Source organism: Cariama cristata, unplaced genomic scaffold, assembly GCF_000690535.1.
Source record: "Cariama cristata isolate BGI_N322 unplaced genomic scaffold, ASM69053v1 scaffold17073, whole genome shotgun sequence".
Taxonomy (NCBI): Eukaryota; Metazoa; Chordata; class Aves; order Cariamiformes; family Cariamidae; genus Cariama; species Cariama cristata.
Genome location: NW_009606827.1, coordinates 3,539 through 18,061, shown reverse-complemented (window position 1 = coordinate 18,061; position 14,523 = coordinate 3,539). Strand labels below are relative to the sequence as shown.

Here is a 14,523-nt window from a genome sequence, read left to right as displayed (position 1 = left end):
ACTCTTTCTAAATTTTGGGAAACGTGAAAGCTAAAAATGGAATAGTGATTTAGGCATATGGAGGTTTTCACTATACCTGTTTTAGACAAGGAGCTTTTTACAGCATTATGGCACATGAATTTCCAGCAGTAGCCCCATCAGAGATGAACGTCTGTGTCCTGTTTTTGCAAAAATGCTTCTGAATGCTTTAGTAATAAACCTTGGTTTTTGAAAAGTGTGATTAATTCTCAGATAAAACCACCCTCGCTTAAGAATGAGTCAGATGTAGGTTTTTGGTTGCCTGCTGTCAGATTAAGGAATAATTTTGCATGGGCGAGTTTCCCAGCTGAAAGCTTCCTTGCCTGCCACCTCACTTGGGGAAGAGGTGCTCTTCATGCAGCAAATACTGGCTAAAACATGTGGTGCTTTTGAAGCAAGCTTAGCTCCCACCCTAGATGGGGGAGAACCTCAGCAGTCCCCCACGGTGACGACACACATGTAATTCGCTGTGAATGATTTCTCCATCGTGCTGTGACTGAGTGGGGAATGGTCAGAGGATATTTTGCCCTTCAAGCCCCAAAAGCCAGTGGTGTGCCATGACCGGGGCCAGCAGGGCGGGCAGGGAGAGGGTGACAACGTGTGCCACCCTGGGACCCTGGCAAACAGCACAGGGACCTGGTGGCCTGGGTGCCTGCCTTCCTTCCTAGCACCAGGATATCAAGCGTCCGCAGCAAAGTGGCACACTGGGGACTGAACGGGTGCGAAGCACAGAAGGAGAAGCAATATTTTTTGCTATGTACGACTTCCTACAATGGAGTGCTTTGCTTGGAAAGAAAAAAAAAAAGGCGCGTTCGCCCTTGCAGCGCGAGGCTGCCTCCTGCAGAAGTCGTGTCCCTCCCTGCGGGTCGCCCAGTGTCTCTCTTCCCTTGCAGAATGTGAACATCTGATCCGCCACATGCTGGTCCTGGACCCAAGCAAGCGGCTCTCCATGGAGCAGATCTGCAAACACAAGTGGATGAAGCTTGGGGAGGCTGATGCAGAGTTTGACAGGGTGAGAAGCAGAAGCGAGCTGGTGTGTGAGTGGGGACTGCTCGCTGCCTGCCGGGCTGCAGACGGGCTCCGGGCACGTAGCGCTGCGACGTTCGCTTTGGCTGTTTGAGAACTCTCATTCTGAGCGCTGCTGTGCTGCCTTCCCGCTTTCTGTGTCTCCTAGTCTCACTTTCCACATCGCTCCTGATCTGCCTGTATTTTTGTATCTTTCCCCTTGGCGTTGGGAGCCTAAGGCGCTAGATTTCGCCTCGGTGTGCCATCAGCCTTCAGAGCTCATGTCAGCTTGCAGCCGGAGCCTGGTGCATTGGTTCTTCAGAGCGCTATGACTCATCGATGTGCCTTTGGGAATGTCGCACTGAAGTCCGTGTCTGTGCTCTTACAGCTGATAGCAGAGTGTCAGCACCTAAAGACGGAGAGGCAGATGGAGCCACCGAACGAGGAGGTGTTGCTGGCGATGGCGGACATGGGGCTGGACAAGGAGCGCACAATTCAGGTAGGACCACAGCTGACAGTCGTGTCCTGCCTGCTCCCCTCGGAGATCAAATGACCGTGTTTGTCGCTTATCGCCTCTGGTAACTGGGCAGCCTCAGCACAGTATGGAGCATATTTTATTGCTTGACGAAAAGAACTGACCACAGTTTCCTTTTCCTCTTTTAGTCGTTAAGAGCTGATGCTTATGATCACTACAGTGCAATCTACAGCCTGCTCTGCGATCGTCTGAAGAGACACAAGAACCTGCGCATTGCAACATCTCCAAGTATACCACGGACCATGACCTTCCCCACCTCTGCTAACATCCAGGTAGATCCTGCTTGCGTAGTGCTCTTCCAGCCCTGGAAGGCCAGCTGGCCTCTTACCTCATCCTGGCAGGAGTATCTAAACGTTCCTCATCTGAGAACTTCGTGTGTATTTAGGGTGCCGTAATCCTGAGATTAGGAAGCTTGTCCATTGGCTGTGGGTTTAGCGAACACCCTTCAGACAACGTCTTGTGTTAGCTTGGTGACAGAGAAGGCAATGTGAGAGTTAACTGGTTGGGACCTAGAGTTTACAGACCAGGACTGCTGTGCCATGCTTCTTCCTCAATTTGTGCTGCTGTCCAAGAACAGAGTATTTGCTTTGAGAGAGGCCAGGTCGTCAGGGAAGCAGAAGAGATGCTGACCCTGCCTGAACAGAAGGGAGGAGTGGAGGAGGGGAAATGAGGCAACCCCATGAGAATTAAGAATAAACAGATCTTCACTGGTTCCAGGGTAACCTCCCTGTTCTGAAGGGCATAGGCCTGTGCGCTGGTGTTAATCCAGCGGTGTTTGTAAAGTGGGTTGCAAGAGGTGCTAGCTTCATGTCTTCTGATCTTGATCTCTCTGCTCAGCAGACAGAACAGGCAGGCAATACCATGAGCATCAATGTGCCACAAGTCCAGCTCATCAACCCTGAAAACCAAATTGTGGAGGTAAGGTACACCTCTCGATGACCCCTGCAAGTTCTTTTCCCAGGCTCGCATTGAAACCTTTTGCTTGATCCTCACGTTGTATTTCAACATCTCCAATGTTTTGCCTGCCCAGACTGACGGAACAATGAACTTGGACAGTGATGAAGGGGAAGAGCCGTCACCTGAAGCTCTGGTCCGTTACCTCTCAATGAGAAGGCACACAGTTGGAGTAGCTGACCCACGGTTAGTATTGGGACTCCAGCTCCCTGATGGAGGATGAAGGGAACCTGGGGATGTACTCCTAGCACATGACTTTGGTCCTCGGTCCCAGGTCTCTACTTCACTCTAGCCAGACCAGGCGGTGATGAGTGCATGTGCATGTACCAGGGCTGGTATCAAACCTTTGGTTTCCTGCCCCTGCTGTGAGTGGCTTGGGGTTATTTCTGCAGACTTGATTTTTGCTAGACGGAGAAAGAGATTCAAGGTGTCTATTTAGCAAAAGTATTCTTTTAAATGTCCTAGTCCCATTGCACAACTTGGTTAGTATTTCGGATGAGGGTGAGATGCTTTTCTCCTCTTGTTCCTGATTATCTCCGTGTAAGCTATGGTGGTGTTCACTGATGTGCAAGGTGGTTTCACACCTAAGCTGCGCTGCTGTCATGTCCTGGTGAAGGTTTCGTGATAAATGTGATTGAGGTTAATGCAAAGAGCTAGTTCTGGCAAATCTCAGCTCGGGGGAGGGAGAAGGGGACAAATGAAAACCAAAGAGTGGCTTGGTGATTCTCTGTGACCGTTTTCCAGAGCATTAAGGAGCCTTTTTGTGAGGGGAAGCTGCGTGCACTGGGCCCGTGGGTGGTTTTCTTCGCACTGTCGCTCATTCACCTGTCTGTAAATGTGATTGCACAGGACCGAAGTCATGGAAGATCTGCAGAAGCTCCTGCCTGGCTTCCCCCGTGTCACTCCTCAGGCTCCGTTCCTGCAGGTGACCCCGAATGTGAACTTCATGCACAACGTGCTGCCTAGGCAGAACCTGCAGCCCACGGGTCAGCTGGAGTACAAGGTACTGACCAACGCGCGTGCTCCCTGCTGCTCTCTGGATCCCAGCAGCATGTGGGAGGTTGTTTGTGCTCCCCCTTGCTCTCCCTATTTGCCAGTCCCTTGGACTCTGTAAGCTTCAAGATTTACCCTCTTGCCGTCTCCTTAGGCATGATTTTAGCTGGTTACTTAAAAAGCTGAAGAATGAAAGAACATTGCAATTTGAAAGTAATTAACGGGCTGTGGAGAAGGAGGACTGTGCTGCCTGGCTTTGGAGCTGCGGGTGGCAGCCTGCCTGGCAACTAAAGCAGAGAGTGCAGGGAAACGGAGAGTTAAACACTGCTTCTCCGTTGACACTGCCTCTCGCTGCCCCATGTCAGCTCTGAGATGTTGGTGACATTTCTTCATCTCTCCTGAAGTCCAGAAGGCTTGTCTTCTCTCGTGCCAGTGTCTGCGTTTGTGACCTTGGGGCTCAGGTGCCGGAAGGATCCGGCGTGGGGTTGATAACTGCACTGTCTGTGCTTCCCAGGAGCAGTCCCTGCTGCAGCCCCCGACCCTGCAGCTGCTGAACGGCATGGGCCCTCTGGGGCGGAGGGCGTCGGATGGCGGAGCGAACATCCAGTTACATGCACAGCAACTGCTGAAACGTCCTCGAGGGCCATCTCCACTCGTCACTATGACGCCAGTAAGTCGCAAAAGGGAAGAGGAGGATCGGTGGTGTGCTTATAAATATCTTTTCCCGCAGGCGGAGGTGACTGCCTCCAGGTCACAGCAGGCAGAGTAGCAGGCTCAGGCTGTAGCACTCAGGAAGCACTGCACGGAGTGTGCCCGCTTGCTTCCAGAGGTTCCCCTACTCTGGAGCAGCGGGGTGCTCTCTTCCCTTGTGGGAGAGTTGCTGTGCTCTCCTGTAGCTAGCAGCCGAGACGGTATTCCTCTCTGGCATTGTCAAAACCTTTGTGAACTTCTCTCAATGGTAGCTTTTCTTCTCCTTTGCTGTTCTAATTGAAAAACCTAAAATGTCCGTCTTGGATGTTGATGCACGTTCTTTCTTCCTCAATGCATCTGTATCAATGAATTTTCCTGGTAGCCTCAAAAGAAGCAGCAGCCTTGTACGGGTGGTTTTGTGATTGGGGAGGGGATGCTGGAAGGGCTTCTTGGCCGAGTGTCCTCAAGGCTGCAGAGGAGCTGACATACGTCCTTGTGATAGCTTGTGCGGGAAGGTCAGGTGTCCGCTGTGCAGATGGGACCACGCCGGCCGCTTTCCGAAACCCGTGGCTTCTCTTCTCTCTGCAGGCTGTCCCAGCTGTCACCCCCGTGGACGAGGAGAGCTCGGATGGGGAGCCAGATCAGGAAGCTGTGCAGAGGTAACTCCCCGTCTGTTATCGTTTGCCCTTGCTGCCTCCAAGAGGCTCACCCTGTGGTGTTCCACTGCCGATTTAGAACACGAGCAACTTCATCACAGGCACCAGTGTTGATTACAGTGAAGGCTCAACACTTCTCTTGTTCTTGTGGGTGTTGATTACTGCAGGCAATTACTCCTCTGACACTACTAGGTGCTTACAAAGCTGAATTCCCCCTGAAATGGTTAGCTAATTGAGCAGTAGGTTCTCCAGAAACTCTGAAACTGCTAAATTCCTTTGCTTAGTGTGCACCAGCATGCAATCCACACTAACCTGCAAAATGAGTGCTAAGTGATTCACCCCTCCCTGCTGAGTGATGGAGGTAGGAAGATCTCATCTGTGGCCTTGGGTGTCAATGCAGCTTTTGTATCAAGACATGCAGTAAACATCCAACTCTGATGCCTTAAACAAAGTGAGCTTGCTGGAAATACGGGTACCTCTAGCTTCCAGTTTTAGTGATAGGCGTTAAGAGAGTCTGCTCCAATAAGGAAAGGTTTATTAGATATCAGGCTGGAAACTTCCGTTCTCTTTGTCTGCTCCAAACATATACTAGGCAGGGGGTAGAAATGCTTGTACTTTCTCAATCCATGAAAACACTAACCATGTCCTTGCTAACATTTCCTTAGTAGCTTTTGCGTAGTTTCTTCTCTGCTAACCAGCTGGTGCACTACAGGTGGTGGGTGTGGTTACGGAACGCTCCTACTTCTTACCTGAAGCTTGAAAGGTTTTGCTGGATTTCCCTCCCAAGCTTTATACACGCCACCACCTCAAGTAAGGTAGCGTTTCCTCAGGGGCTGCGCTCGAGTGAAGGATTCAAACGGGGGGTTGGTTGCAGGCAGAGAAACGCGGGGGTGGGTGGAGGTCCTGCTCCAGAGCCTTTGCCAGCTCTTCTCCTTTCCGTGCTCCAGAGTGAAGGGGGGATTTGAACGGTGGGTGTGTGCAGCGACAGATTGTGCAGAGTGTGCACTGAGACTCCTTTCGCCTGCCTGAGCTCAGAAGATAGTCAGAGCTGGTACACGTGAAAGAACTCTCCTCCAGCCCTCCCTTAGAGCTGACACAAAGCACATCTTGTGTTTTCTGCATAGCCTTACGCTCTAGTTCTTCACCACCCTCATCTTTGTGCTCACTCTCACGGTAGTTTTCCGGCCTGACGAGCTGCTGTTCATCCACCGAGCCGCGATACCAGGGGAAGGTGCGTGCTCGTGACCTCTGCCCCAGCTGCAGGGCAGCACGATGGAAGAGATGGGGCTAAGTCGTAGTGTCGAGCAGATGAAGAGCGTGCGCCTCCAGGCACCGTAGGCCACGTTCAGCCCCTGTTAAGCTGCTCTACCCTAACTGCGCGCTGTCCTCCCTGGCAGGGCTCAGGAGCACAGACTCTGTACGCAGCTATGCTGCCCAGATAGCTGTTAAAAGTTGTAATGTAGGGCCCGTAATGCCCGCTGACGACACCTCAAATGGCGGGCAGTCTTTCTGACTGTGCAAGTCGGATAAATCTGAATCTTGGCAAGGGGATGCCTGGGCATCTTAGCTGGGCCGATTTTCACCTCTCCTTAAACCTAAGATTTCAGTTGAGTCTTTAAGTTAAAGCATTAGCTCAGCTGGAAACATTTTGAAACCCCCATGCAGTATTTTGTAGGCTGCAGGCCACTGACACGTTCAGGTCCCGCTGAAAGGCAAGTCTCCTCGGTCCCCTAGGTCACGTTGCTGCTGCTCTCGAGAGTGCTGCCCTTAGTCCTTTCACGCCACATGTTGTTCTTCCAGCAGATGGCCCAGAACAAGCCCTATCCAGGTTGTGTGTTGACTTGCTCTCCACCCCCTTATGTTGCAACGTGTCAGCAGTCATCAGAGGAGAAGGGTAAATAGCATTAACATCAGGGACAGATGCAAATATTTAGCTTCTCAGAACGCTGCACCGAACACTCTGTATGCAGCCAGCAGTGAGCAGTTTTTGCCCTTCTTCATCTGACCTTGAAAACAGAGCATAGTCTTTTCTGTGTTCCAGGGAACAGTCACATCTCCTTTGAGCTTTGGGAAACGGACTTCCACCCGAAATGCTGTTATAGCTCATGACTGGATTGTTCCCTGGAGGTCTGAAATAAAATGATCTTAGCAAACCACAACTGTAAAGCTCTTTGGGAAACTTTCCCCGTCTGCATCAAATGATTCTTAAACAGCTAATGGCACAGACCTTGGCAAGTTACCACAACGCTAAGCACTCCTCATTCTGTTAACTTGCTGTCTTCTGCTTAAGTGGCTTCAGTCGCTAGCGAGGAGAGGCTGGGTTTGGGGAAGGTGATGACTTTATAGCTCGCTGCTGTTCTGTGCTTCACCAGTTGAAGTTGCAGGGAGCCTTAGCAGGGGAAAAGAGTGAAGGTGAGAATTCCCTGTTAGTATCCCTGGTGTCGCTGGCCAAGTGATCTTTGTCACAGTCACCACAGCTGCCTCGTTGCTGCTGGCTCGCAGGAGTAGAAATAGTCAAGTTCATAAGCGGGCGTTCATCCCTCCTGGCCTTGAGCGGGTGACGTGCCAGCCCCCCTGCTCATCACAGGCCAGGGCGTGCGGGGTAGGTGCTTCAGTTGTCCCTCTGGCCCCGTGTCCCCAGCAGCTCAGGGCAGCGAATGTCAGAGCTGCGTGGCCCTTCGGCACATCCCTGCCAAAGCAGAGGCTCCTGGTTTCGCCCTGCGCACTCCCCCAGTCATTAGGGGGTTTGCAAAAGAACCGCGGTCGCTTAGCTTCGGTGCGAAGGTTGCTTTCATTTCAGCTGCGGCCCCCGGGCTCTGGCGTAAGAAGCGAGCCCAGCCTTAGCGCTGGTGGCTCCGCAGGAAGGGACCCCCTCTCTGCTTGGTCTCCCTTGCTACTTTCGCCCTGCGCATCGCCTGGCGATTCCGATTCCGGGCTCCTCGGGGAGCGGAGCAGGGAGTAGATGGTGCACATGGGCCGGGCTGAGCACCAGCCCTTCCTCGGCCCAGCACCCTTCCTCACACCCCTCGGACAGCCAGGGGCTCTGCCCACCCGTAATCTCCGGTGGGGCGGCCCTGGTGTACCCTTCCCCTGCTGTGATGAGCTGGCCACTGCTCACGGCCAGAGCTGAGGCGTCCTGGGGTAGGTCTGAAGGGCAGAGGCTGTTCTGCAAGGGGGCAGCTGAGCAGCAGCTCTGCTCTGTGCCTGTTCTCCGGCCGGTGCTTGGTAGGATTATCGGTGACTTGTCTCTTGGCTCCGTGCATGCAGCAGGCTTCTCCGTGGCTCAGTGGGGCCTTGGGAGAGGGAGGCAGACCTGCTGTAGCAGAGTGAATCCACACTGAGGGCAGGTAGCCACCTGGGTATTCCCAAAGGGATATACCGGCATTCCCCTTGAGCTGAAACATGGCTTTCGTGCTGGGAAGAACAAATAGCTACTCTTTCCTTCCGAGGCTGGCAGTGGCACCCAAGCAGCTGAAACTGCACTTGTCCCCTAAGCACCGGAGAGCCAGCGATGTGACGGGCATGGGCAGCGTGTCCATGGCGTGCTTCTCCCTGGCTGGTTCCGAGCACCGCAGCAAGCATTCTTCCTTCCCGTTTACTCTGGATTATCTAACGCTCCCTGTTTTTGGAGTACCCCCATCAGTCTCTTATAAAATGTGCTCCTGCTTGTTGCAGATACTTGGCAAATAGGTCAAAAAGGCACACTCTGGCAATGACCAACCCTACAGCTGAAATCCCTCCAGACTTGCAGAGGCAGCTAGGACAGCAGTCCTTCCGACCCCGGGCTTGGGCTCCACACCTGGTACCCGATCAGCACCGGTGAGTAATGGCACCGGCCGTTCGGGCAGCTTTGCGCCAGGAAACCTGCTCAGATGTCATCTGGAATGGAGCACTGAGGACATCCCGCTTGGCAGGGAGGGGTGAGGAGGAGGAACGAGGATGAAGAGCAGACCCGCAGAGCAGAGGGTGTCTGAGCACGCTGGGGCCGCTGGAGTTCTGCGCTGGCATGGGCTCCGTGCCTGCAGATAAAAGCAACGCAGGGGCAGGAATCAGCTGGCGCTTCCCCTCCGGTCCTGTTTTTGTGGCTGGAGATGACGTACCGAAATGGCTGCTGCCACATAAGGCTTCGGAATAAGCTATTTGTTTTAGGGGAAAGCTTTTCTCTGTTGTAATGGTAGGTGTCAAGCTCACGGTAGATAGCAGATGTTCTACAGGATGTTTTCGGAGGCAGATGCAGGCAAAAGGCTGCACCAAGAGTCATCTAGGCTAGAGCTTAAAAACCTCACTGTTCTGCACCAGAGTTGTGTGTTTTGACTGCAAAGTCTCTTTGCAAAGCTCCTCAAGAGTCATTTTATTTCTGATCCAAACCCCTGATGGGAACGATGCAGGGAAGGGAAGCTGGGGTGGGAAGAAGAGAAATGACAGCGTCTGAGACAGAGGGAATCTCTGCAGATAGGATCTAAACACACTCAAAACGTGTGGGTGGGGCACTCCCAATGGAGAGGGGTGCTAATTTGACAGAGTCCGTGCCACAGCAGCAAACCGGAGATGCTGATGCCACAGAGGGAGCTTAAAAACTGGCGCTCTGAACCTCTTGGTGCTGAGAGCGCAAACAGGCTGCAAACTGCCGAGTTTGGTGCCTGTTGATCTGGGCTGTGGAGAAAGCAGTCGCCTGCCAGGCGACATCGGTGCTTGTGTTAAGTCTTTCAGCCAGCTCACACTGGCAAAGCTTGACAAAGCGCTTTTTATTGTAGCCAGATACCTGCTGAGTTGAGCACTGATGTAATCAGCAGAGACAGGTGAACTCTGAGCAGACTCAGCCAGTGCTAGTGCCACGCTGGAACTCCAGAAAACCCAGATAAGCACTTCTATACCCTGAAGTTACTCCCTCACAGAGGTGTTGGGGGGTTGGAAAGAGCAGGAGGGGAAAGATTTCTAGGGTCACAGCTTGATAGGAAGAGGAGTGCAGCTTGCAAAACCACCAGAATGTGCTGTGTCCTGCTTTAAGGATTGCTTCAAGTCGTAAAGGTAAGCTGGGTCCCTCGTGCACTGCAGGAACTGATTTGTTTTTTTTACAACCCTGTTAAAACACACTTATCCTCTAAATATGTTGGTATCACTCCTGCCTCTTGGCTTTGGAGTCCTGAGGCTGCTGCATCACAAACAGGGTGGTATCTGCTCGTTCCACCCTCGGCATTGTAACACGCTGTGAGCCTGCCGCACGTTTTACCTGCGAAATCACAGAAACTTCATTGACCACGGCCTAGACAGATTGCCCCGTGTTGTGTCCAAGACACGTATGGCACAGAAACCATTAGCAGTCATGTGCCATCGCATAAACAGACCTCAGTCACTGAATGGTATGTGGCTTTTATTTTAGCATTTAACATATTTTAAGCCATCTTCTTAGGTAGCACCTGGTTTTGGTCACAATAACTCAGTAACTGAAAGCAGAGTGAAAGTGAAACAATTGTACAAGCGGTACAATTGTTCTGCCTTGGCCACACGGGTTTGGGAACCTCAGCATCATTTTATTTGTAGCCTCTGCTTTCCATCAATACAACAGGAGATCAAATGGATCAGGATAATGGATGGGATGGCATCAGAAGGCAGGGGCACAGCTCTGTCCTTGGAAGAAAGTTGTGTGAAATCTATAGAAACTGCAGCGCGTCCTGCTAAGGCAGACCAAGTGACAAGAACTGAACCCAGCACGTTGGAAAGGGTCCAGCACCAGTCACCTTCTGATAAGGGGAACCTCTCCAGGAAAAATAGTTTCACTTTGTGGAACAGGCTTCGGTACAGAGCCGTATTCAGTCGCCACGGCAGTAACTTGCCTGCAGTAACGTGGTTCAGGACCACACCGGCGTGCAGCAGACGGGCCCCTGTTGGCTTTAGTGCCAGGATCTCGGAGGGGCTGTAAAGACCACGTCTCCGTCACCACCTCGCAGACAAAGGCTACTGTTGGAGCCTGTACCATTAAGTATCGTTTGCTGGGTTCCATAGATTGCATTTGCACAGAAACCGTTAGGGCAGGCAGAGAAACCCGGTTCTGTTGGTTGTGAGGCACAGCGTGACACGTGTATGGAAAGTTAGCCTGGCTGATGATAATGCAGGTCGCACCTAATGGCAGGGCAGGAGCTTAGTGCTTGGCTTTGGTACTGGGGAGCCCCAACGTTGGGAGAAACCAGCTCCTGAAAAAAAAATTCTGGCTCCCTCTGATGGTGAAGAAGAAACCTCACTGTGAAGGGAGGAGAGTGCTTGGGCGCAGTTGCCTCAACGCTGGCCATGTCTGCTTTCCAAATGTGCCCGTTCTGATTGCCCAGTGCCAAGCATCCAGGCAACTGGGAGACTCTGCATGTGAAGTGACAGCTCGGTTAATGCATTAGAAAGATTTCCCCTACTGTGCAGAGTTATGTTCCTGCCCTCTTTTTTTTTTTATTTTAATTCAGTGCATCTCTAAGCATGCGTGCCAGTCTCCCTTCTTCCTCGGAGGCTGCAGAACACGTCAGACTCCTTTCTCCATGTGCCCCTCCTGTTTTCCACAGGCATCGGATGTAGTCAGGGGCCCTGGGGAGCTGGAAGGCTCAGGAAGTGGCTACTGAAGAGGTGAATTTTAGATTCTTAGGATGCTGAATGGTTTCTGTAAACCTTTTCCATCTGAGGGATAGATCCATCGGTATGGATGGACAATGAGTGGCTGCCCATCTGGAATCTGGTTTCTGCCTGAGACGTCTCCAACCTTAAAAACATGTTTATCTGCCCATGCACTGAGGGTACCTGGTAGTCCTGTTCACGGTGACGATGACACTTTATTTCTCGATCTGAAACGTGGTTTATTCTGGGTGAGTGGGCAGGTAGCACTTGGCATGGCTGGTATAAATTAAATGTCTCTGTACCAGAGTTTGGTTTTGATTTATTTATTTTTTTTAGCTGGCGTCACTAACCCACTTCCCCATGTGTTCAGTTCTATTTACAAGGACTCAAATACTCTGCATCTCCCCACCGAACGCTTCTCCCCAGTTCGGCGCTTCTCTGATGGTGCTGCCAGCATCCAGGCTTTCAAAGCCCACCTGGAGAAGATGGGCAATAACAGTAGCATCAAACAGCTTCAGCAGGTAAAAGAGAGGGGTGGGGGGTCCTCAAAAGAGCCTCGACAAGGGCTTTTTATTGTCTCAGCCTTGCTGGTTCAGGAAGCAAAAGGTGAAATCTTGACCGCTAATAGCTGAGCACACACAGTGGTGGCTTTCTAGCCGAGGAGCTGTTCCCTCTCCGTATGGCTGCGGCAACCCTGCCGAGTGTCCTCTGAATGTATGTGCTGTTCACCTGCAGGCTGGCAACCTGGGCGGCTTCCACCTCTCTGTTTCTAGGGAGCAAACCGCGTACTGTGCCCACGCATGGGCCGTTCTGCCGACCCTCACGGGTCCCACCAGCACCGCAGCTGCTGCTCTCCCACATTTTCTGTGGCAGCAAAGTTTTGGGGCTGTTCCCCAGCCCGGGGTGTCCCCGGAAGAGGGGAGTCCCTACCGCCAGAGTTTGGAGTGTATTGTGTGCTATTCCCTACGCAGCCAGCGCACTTCTTATCAATGACTCGAGCGGGATTTGGCCCCAGGACAGGACACGGTAGAAACAGGAGTTGCTCTTTTCACCTTGAAGTTGTCATTACTAGAGCTTTGTGCTTGCCTCTTTAAGGGAGCGCAACGGTACCGGCTTGGTGTCACGTGCACCCGTTTCTTTTCTGTTGTCTAAGGCTTGAGCTAGCAGTGTTACACACCTGATTCTGTCAAATTAAATGGATTAGGCTCTCCTTGCTGGCTTTTTCAGACAGGTAGGCTGCAGAAAGCACCCTTTTACACAGCAGGTGTGCTGTACACAAAAAGGCCACTTGCAGGGTGTCTCGGATTCGTTACAGGAGTGCGAGCAGCTTCAGAAGATGTACGGTGGGCACATGGACGAGAGGACGCTGGAGAAGACCCAGCAGCAGCATATGTTGTACCAGCAGGAGCAGCACCATCAGATTCTTCATCAGCAGATTCAGGTACTGGAGCCTGAGCCAGACCTTCTGAAGCCCGAGCTGTGTTTCCCTTGCATTGCTGCAGGTACAACTTCTGTGAGCGGGTCCCGGTGGGATTGAGGAGGGTAGGTGGTTCGGCTTGCTGTAACGAGAAGCAAGCCTGAAGGACTCCAGCCGTGATGTTGGCACAGCTGCTGCAATAGCCAGAGCTGCAGTCAGGGATTGAGTATTTGGTGAATCTGGATATGTCCTTCCTCACCGGTCTGCATTTTCTAAATTTACGAGTTGAGGCACTGTTGATTGCAAACGCTTTTTGTTTTCTTCTGGTGCCTGGTTCAGGACTGTATCCGGCCACCCCAGCCATCTCCACCCTTGCAAGCTCCATGTGAAAACCAACCGGCTCTGCTCACTCACCAGCTTCAGAGGTAAAGAAATTGCTTTAGTAAAGCTCTGGGGAATGGGTTTTTCTCTCGCTCAAGCCCAAGGATGAGCTGAGGCACTTGGGAGAGTCCAGGGCCAAGCTGGAAGTGTATGAAGTTACAATGGCATAAGCAGTCCCCAGGTGAATGTGCCTGGTCCCTTTAGCTGGATGCTGCCTGAAGGACTGTCAGAGGCCGAGAAACATGATTCGAAGGCACAAGTCTGCTTTGAACAGATGATTGACAGTTCTGCCTCTTGACCTGCTTGAAAATGCGTTACCTTCAGTAGCCGGTTTCTCTCGTGCTTTCTGCTCAGAGCTGCTACTGGACGTCTTGCACCTTTTCGGGCTTTCGGTTTGGTAACTGTCCTTGGCTTCGGCACCCTGACTGGTAGATGAGGCAGGCTGAATTACGGGAAAGGAGAAAGGAAGGTTTCTCACTGGCCACAGCGAGTCGGGAGGCGAGCCCGCACTGTCTGTGTTCCCCGGGTTTCTGTTGTAGCCACCGGGTTATGCTCGCTCCCCGTGTGACTTGGGCAAGTCAGGCGGCTCTCAGAAGAGAAGCCAAGCTGTAAAGAGCTTGAGATCCCAAGCAAGGGCTTTATGGTGTTTGTTGATTTGAAACAAGAGAAACGCAGCATTTGGCGTTGGCTCTCGCAGTTGAAAAGGCATCTTAATGAGGAGCAGGCGTAAGGAAAAGGTGCTTGTTTCCCTGCGTAGGTTACGGATTCAGCCATCCAGCCCGCCCCCGAACCACCCTAATAACCATCTCTTCAGGCAACCGAACAGCAGCCCACCTCCTGTGAGCAGCAGCGTGCTCCAGCCTCACGGTAAGCGCTGACCCTTTGCTGAGCCATCTGCGCTCCTCCGGGCGGGCCGCCCTGGGGCCCTTCCAAACCGCCGGGGAAAACAGCGGGGGCGGGGGGCTTCGGTTCCCCCCTGCGGCCGCGTCCTTGCGCGGTTTGCTGATGCTGTAAAAGATTCTTCATCTGGCAGCAAGGGCTGGTGTTATCGAGAGCTGGCGAGGAGCTGCCGGCTGGAATGTGCTGTTGGGTTTGTTGTCATGAGATCCTTCGTTATCACTCCCGGGGGTGGGGAGGAAGGGCCGATATTCTCGGGTTTATGCAAATCACCGTCAACTCGGCTTTGTTTCTCTTTCTGCGCAAGGGGCTCTAGCTGCGACCTTTGCACGCTGGCGCAGCGTGACGGAGCCGCGCTCCTCCCCCGCCGGCGCCACGTACTG

At 52.5% G+C, this 14,523-nt stretch overlaps 1 protein-coding gene across 1 annotated transcript in view; it reads left to right on the top strand.

Moving 5' to 3' along the window:
* The window catches only part of SIK3 (SIK family kinase 3), a gene marked incomplete at its 3' end in the record, with an annotated part of 35,016 nt that overhangs the window by 18,915 nt on the left and 1,578 nt on the right, over positions 1-14,523 (top strand). Inside the window, 13 exon segments of the mRNA XM_009696511.1 lie at positions 912-1,030; positions 1,412-1,522; positions 1,687-1,830; positions 2,399-2,476; positions 2,589-2,698; positions 3,362-3,515; positions 4,020-4,175; positions 4,784-4,854; positions 8,527-8,670; positions 11,816-11,966; positions 12,761-12,886; positions 13,202-13,287; positions 14,001-14,253. Of these exon segments, the coding sequence (XP_009694813.1) occupies positions 912-1,030; positions 1,412-1,522; positions 1,687-1,830; positions 2,399-2,476; positions 2,589-2,698; positions 3,362-3,515; positions 4,020-4,175; positions 4,784-4,854; positions 8,527-8,670; positions 11,816-11,966; positions 12,761-12,886; positions 13,202-13,287; positions 14,001-14,253 (1,703 nt within the window).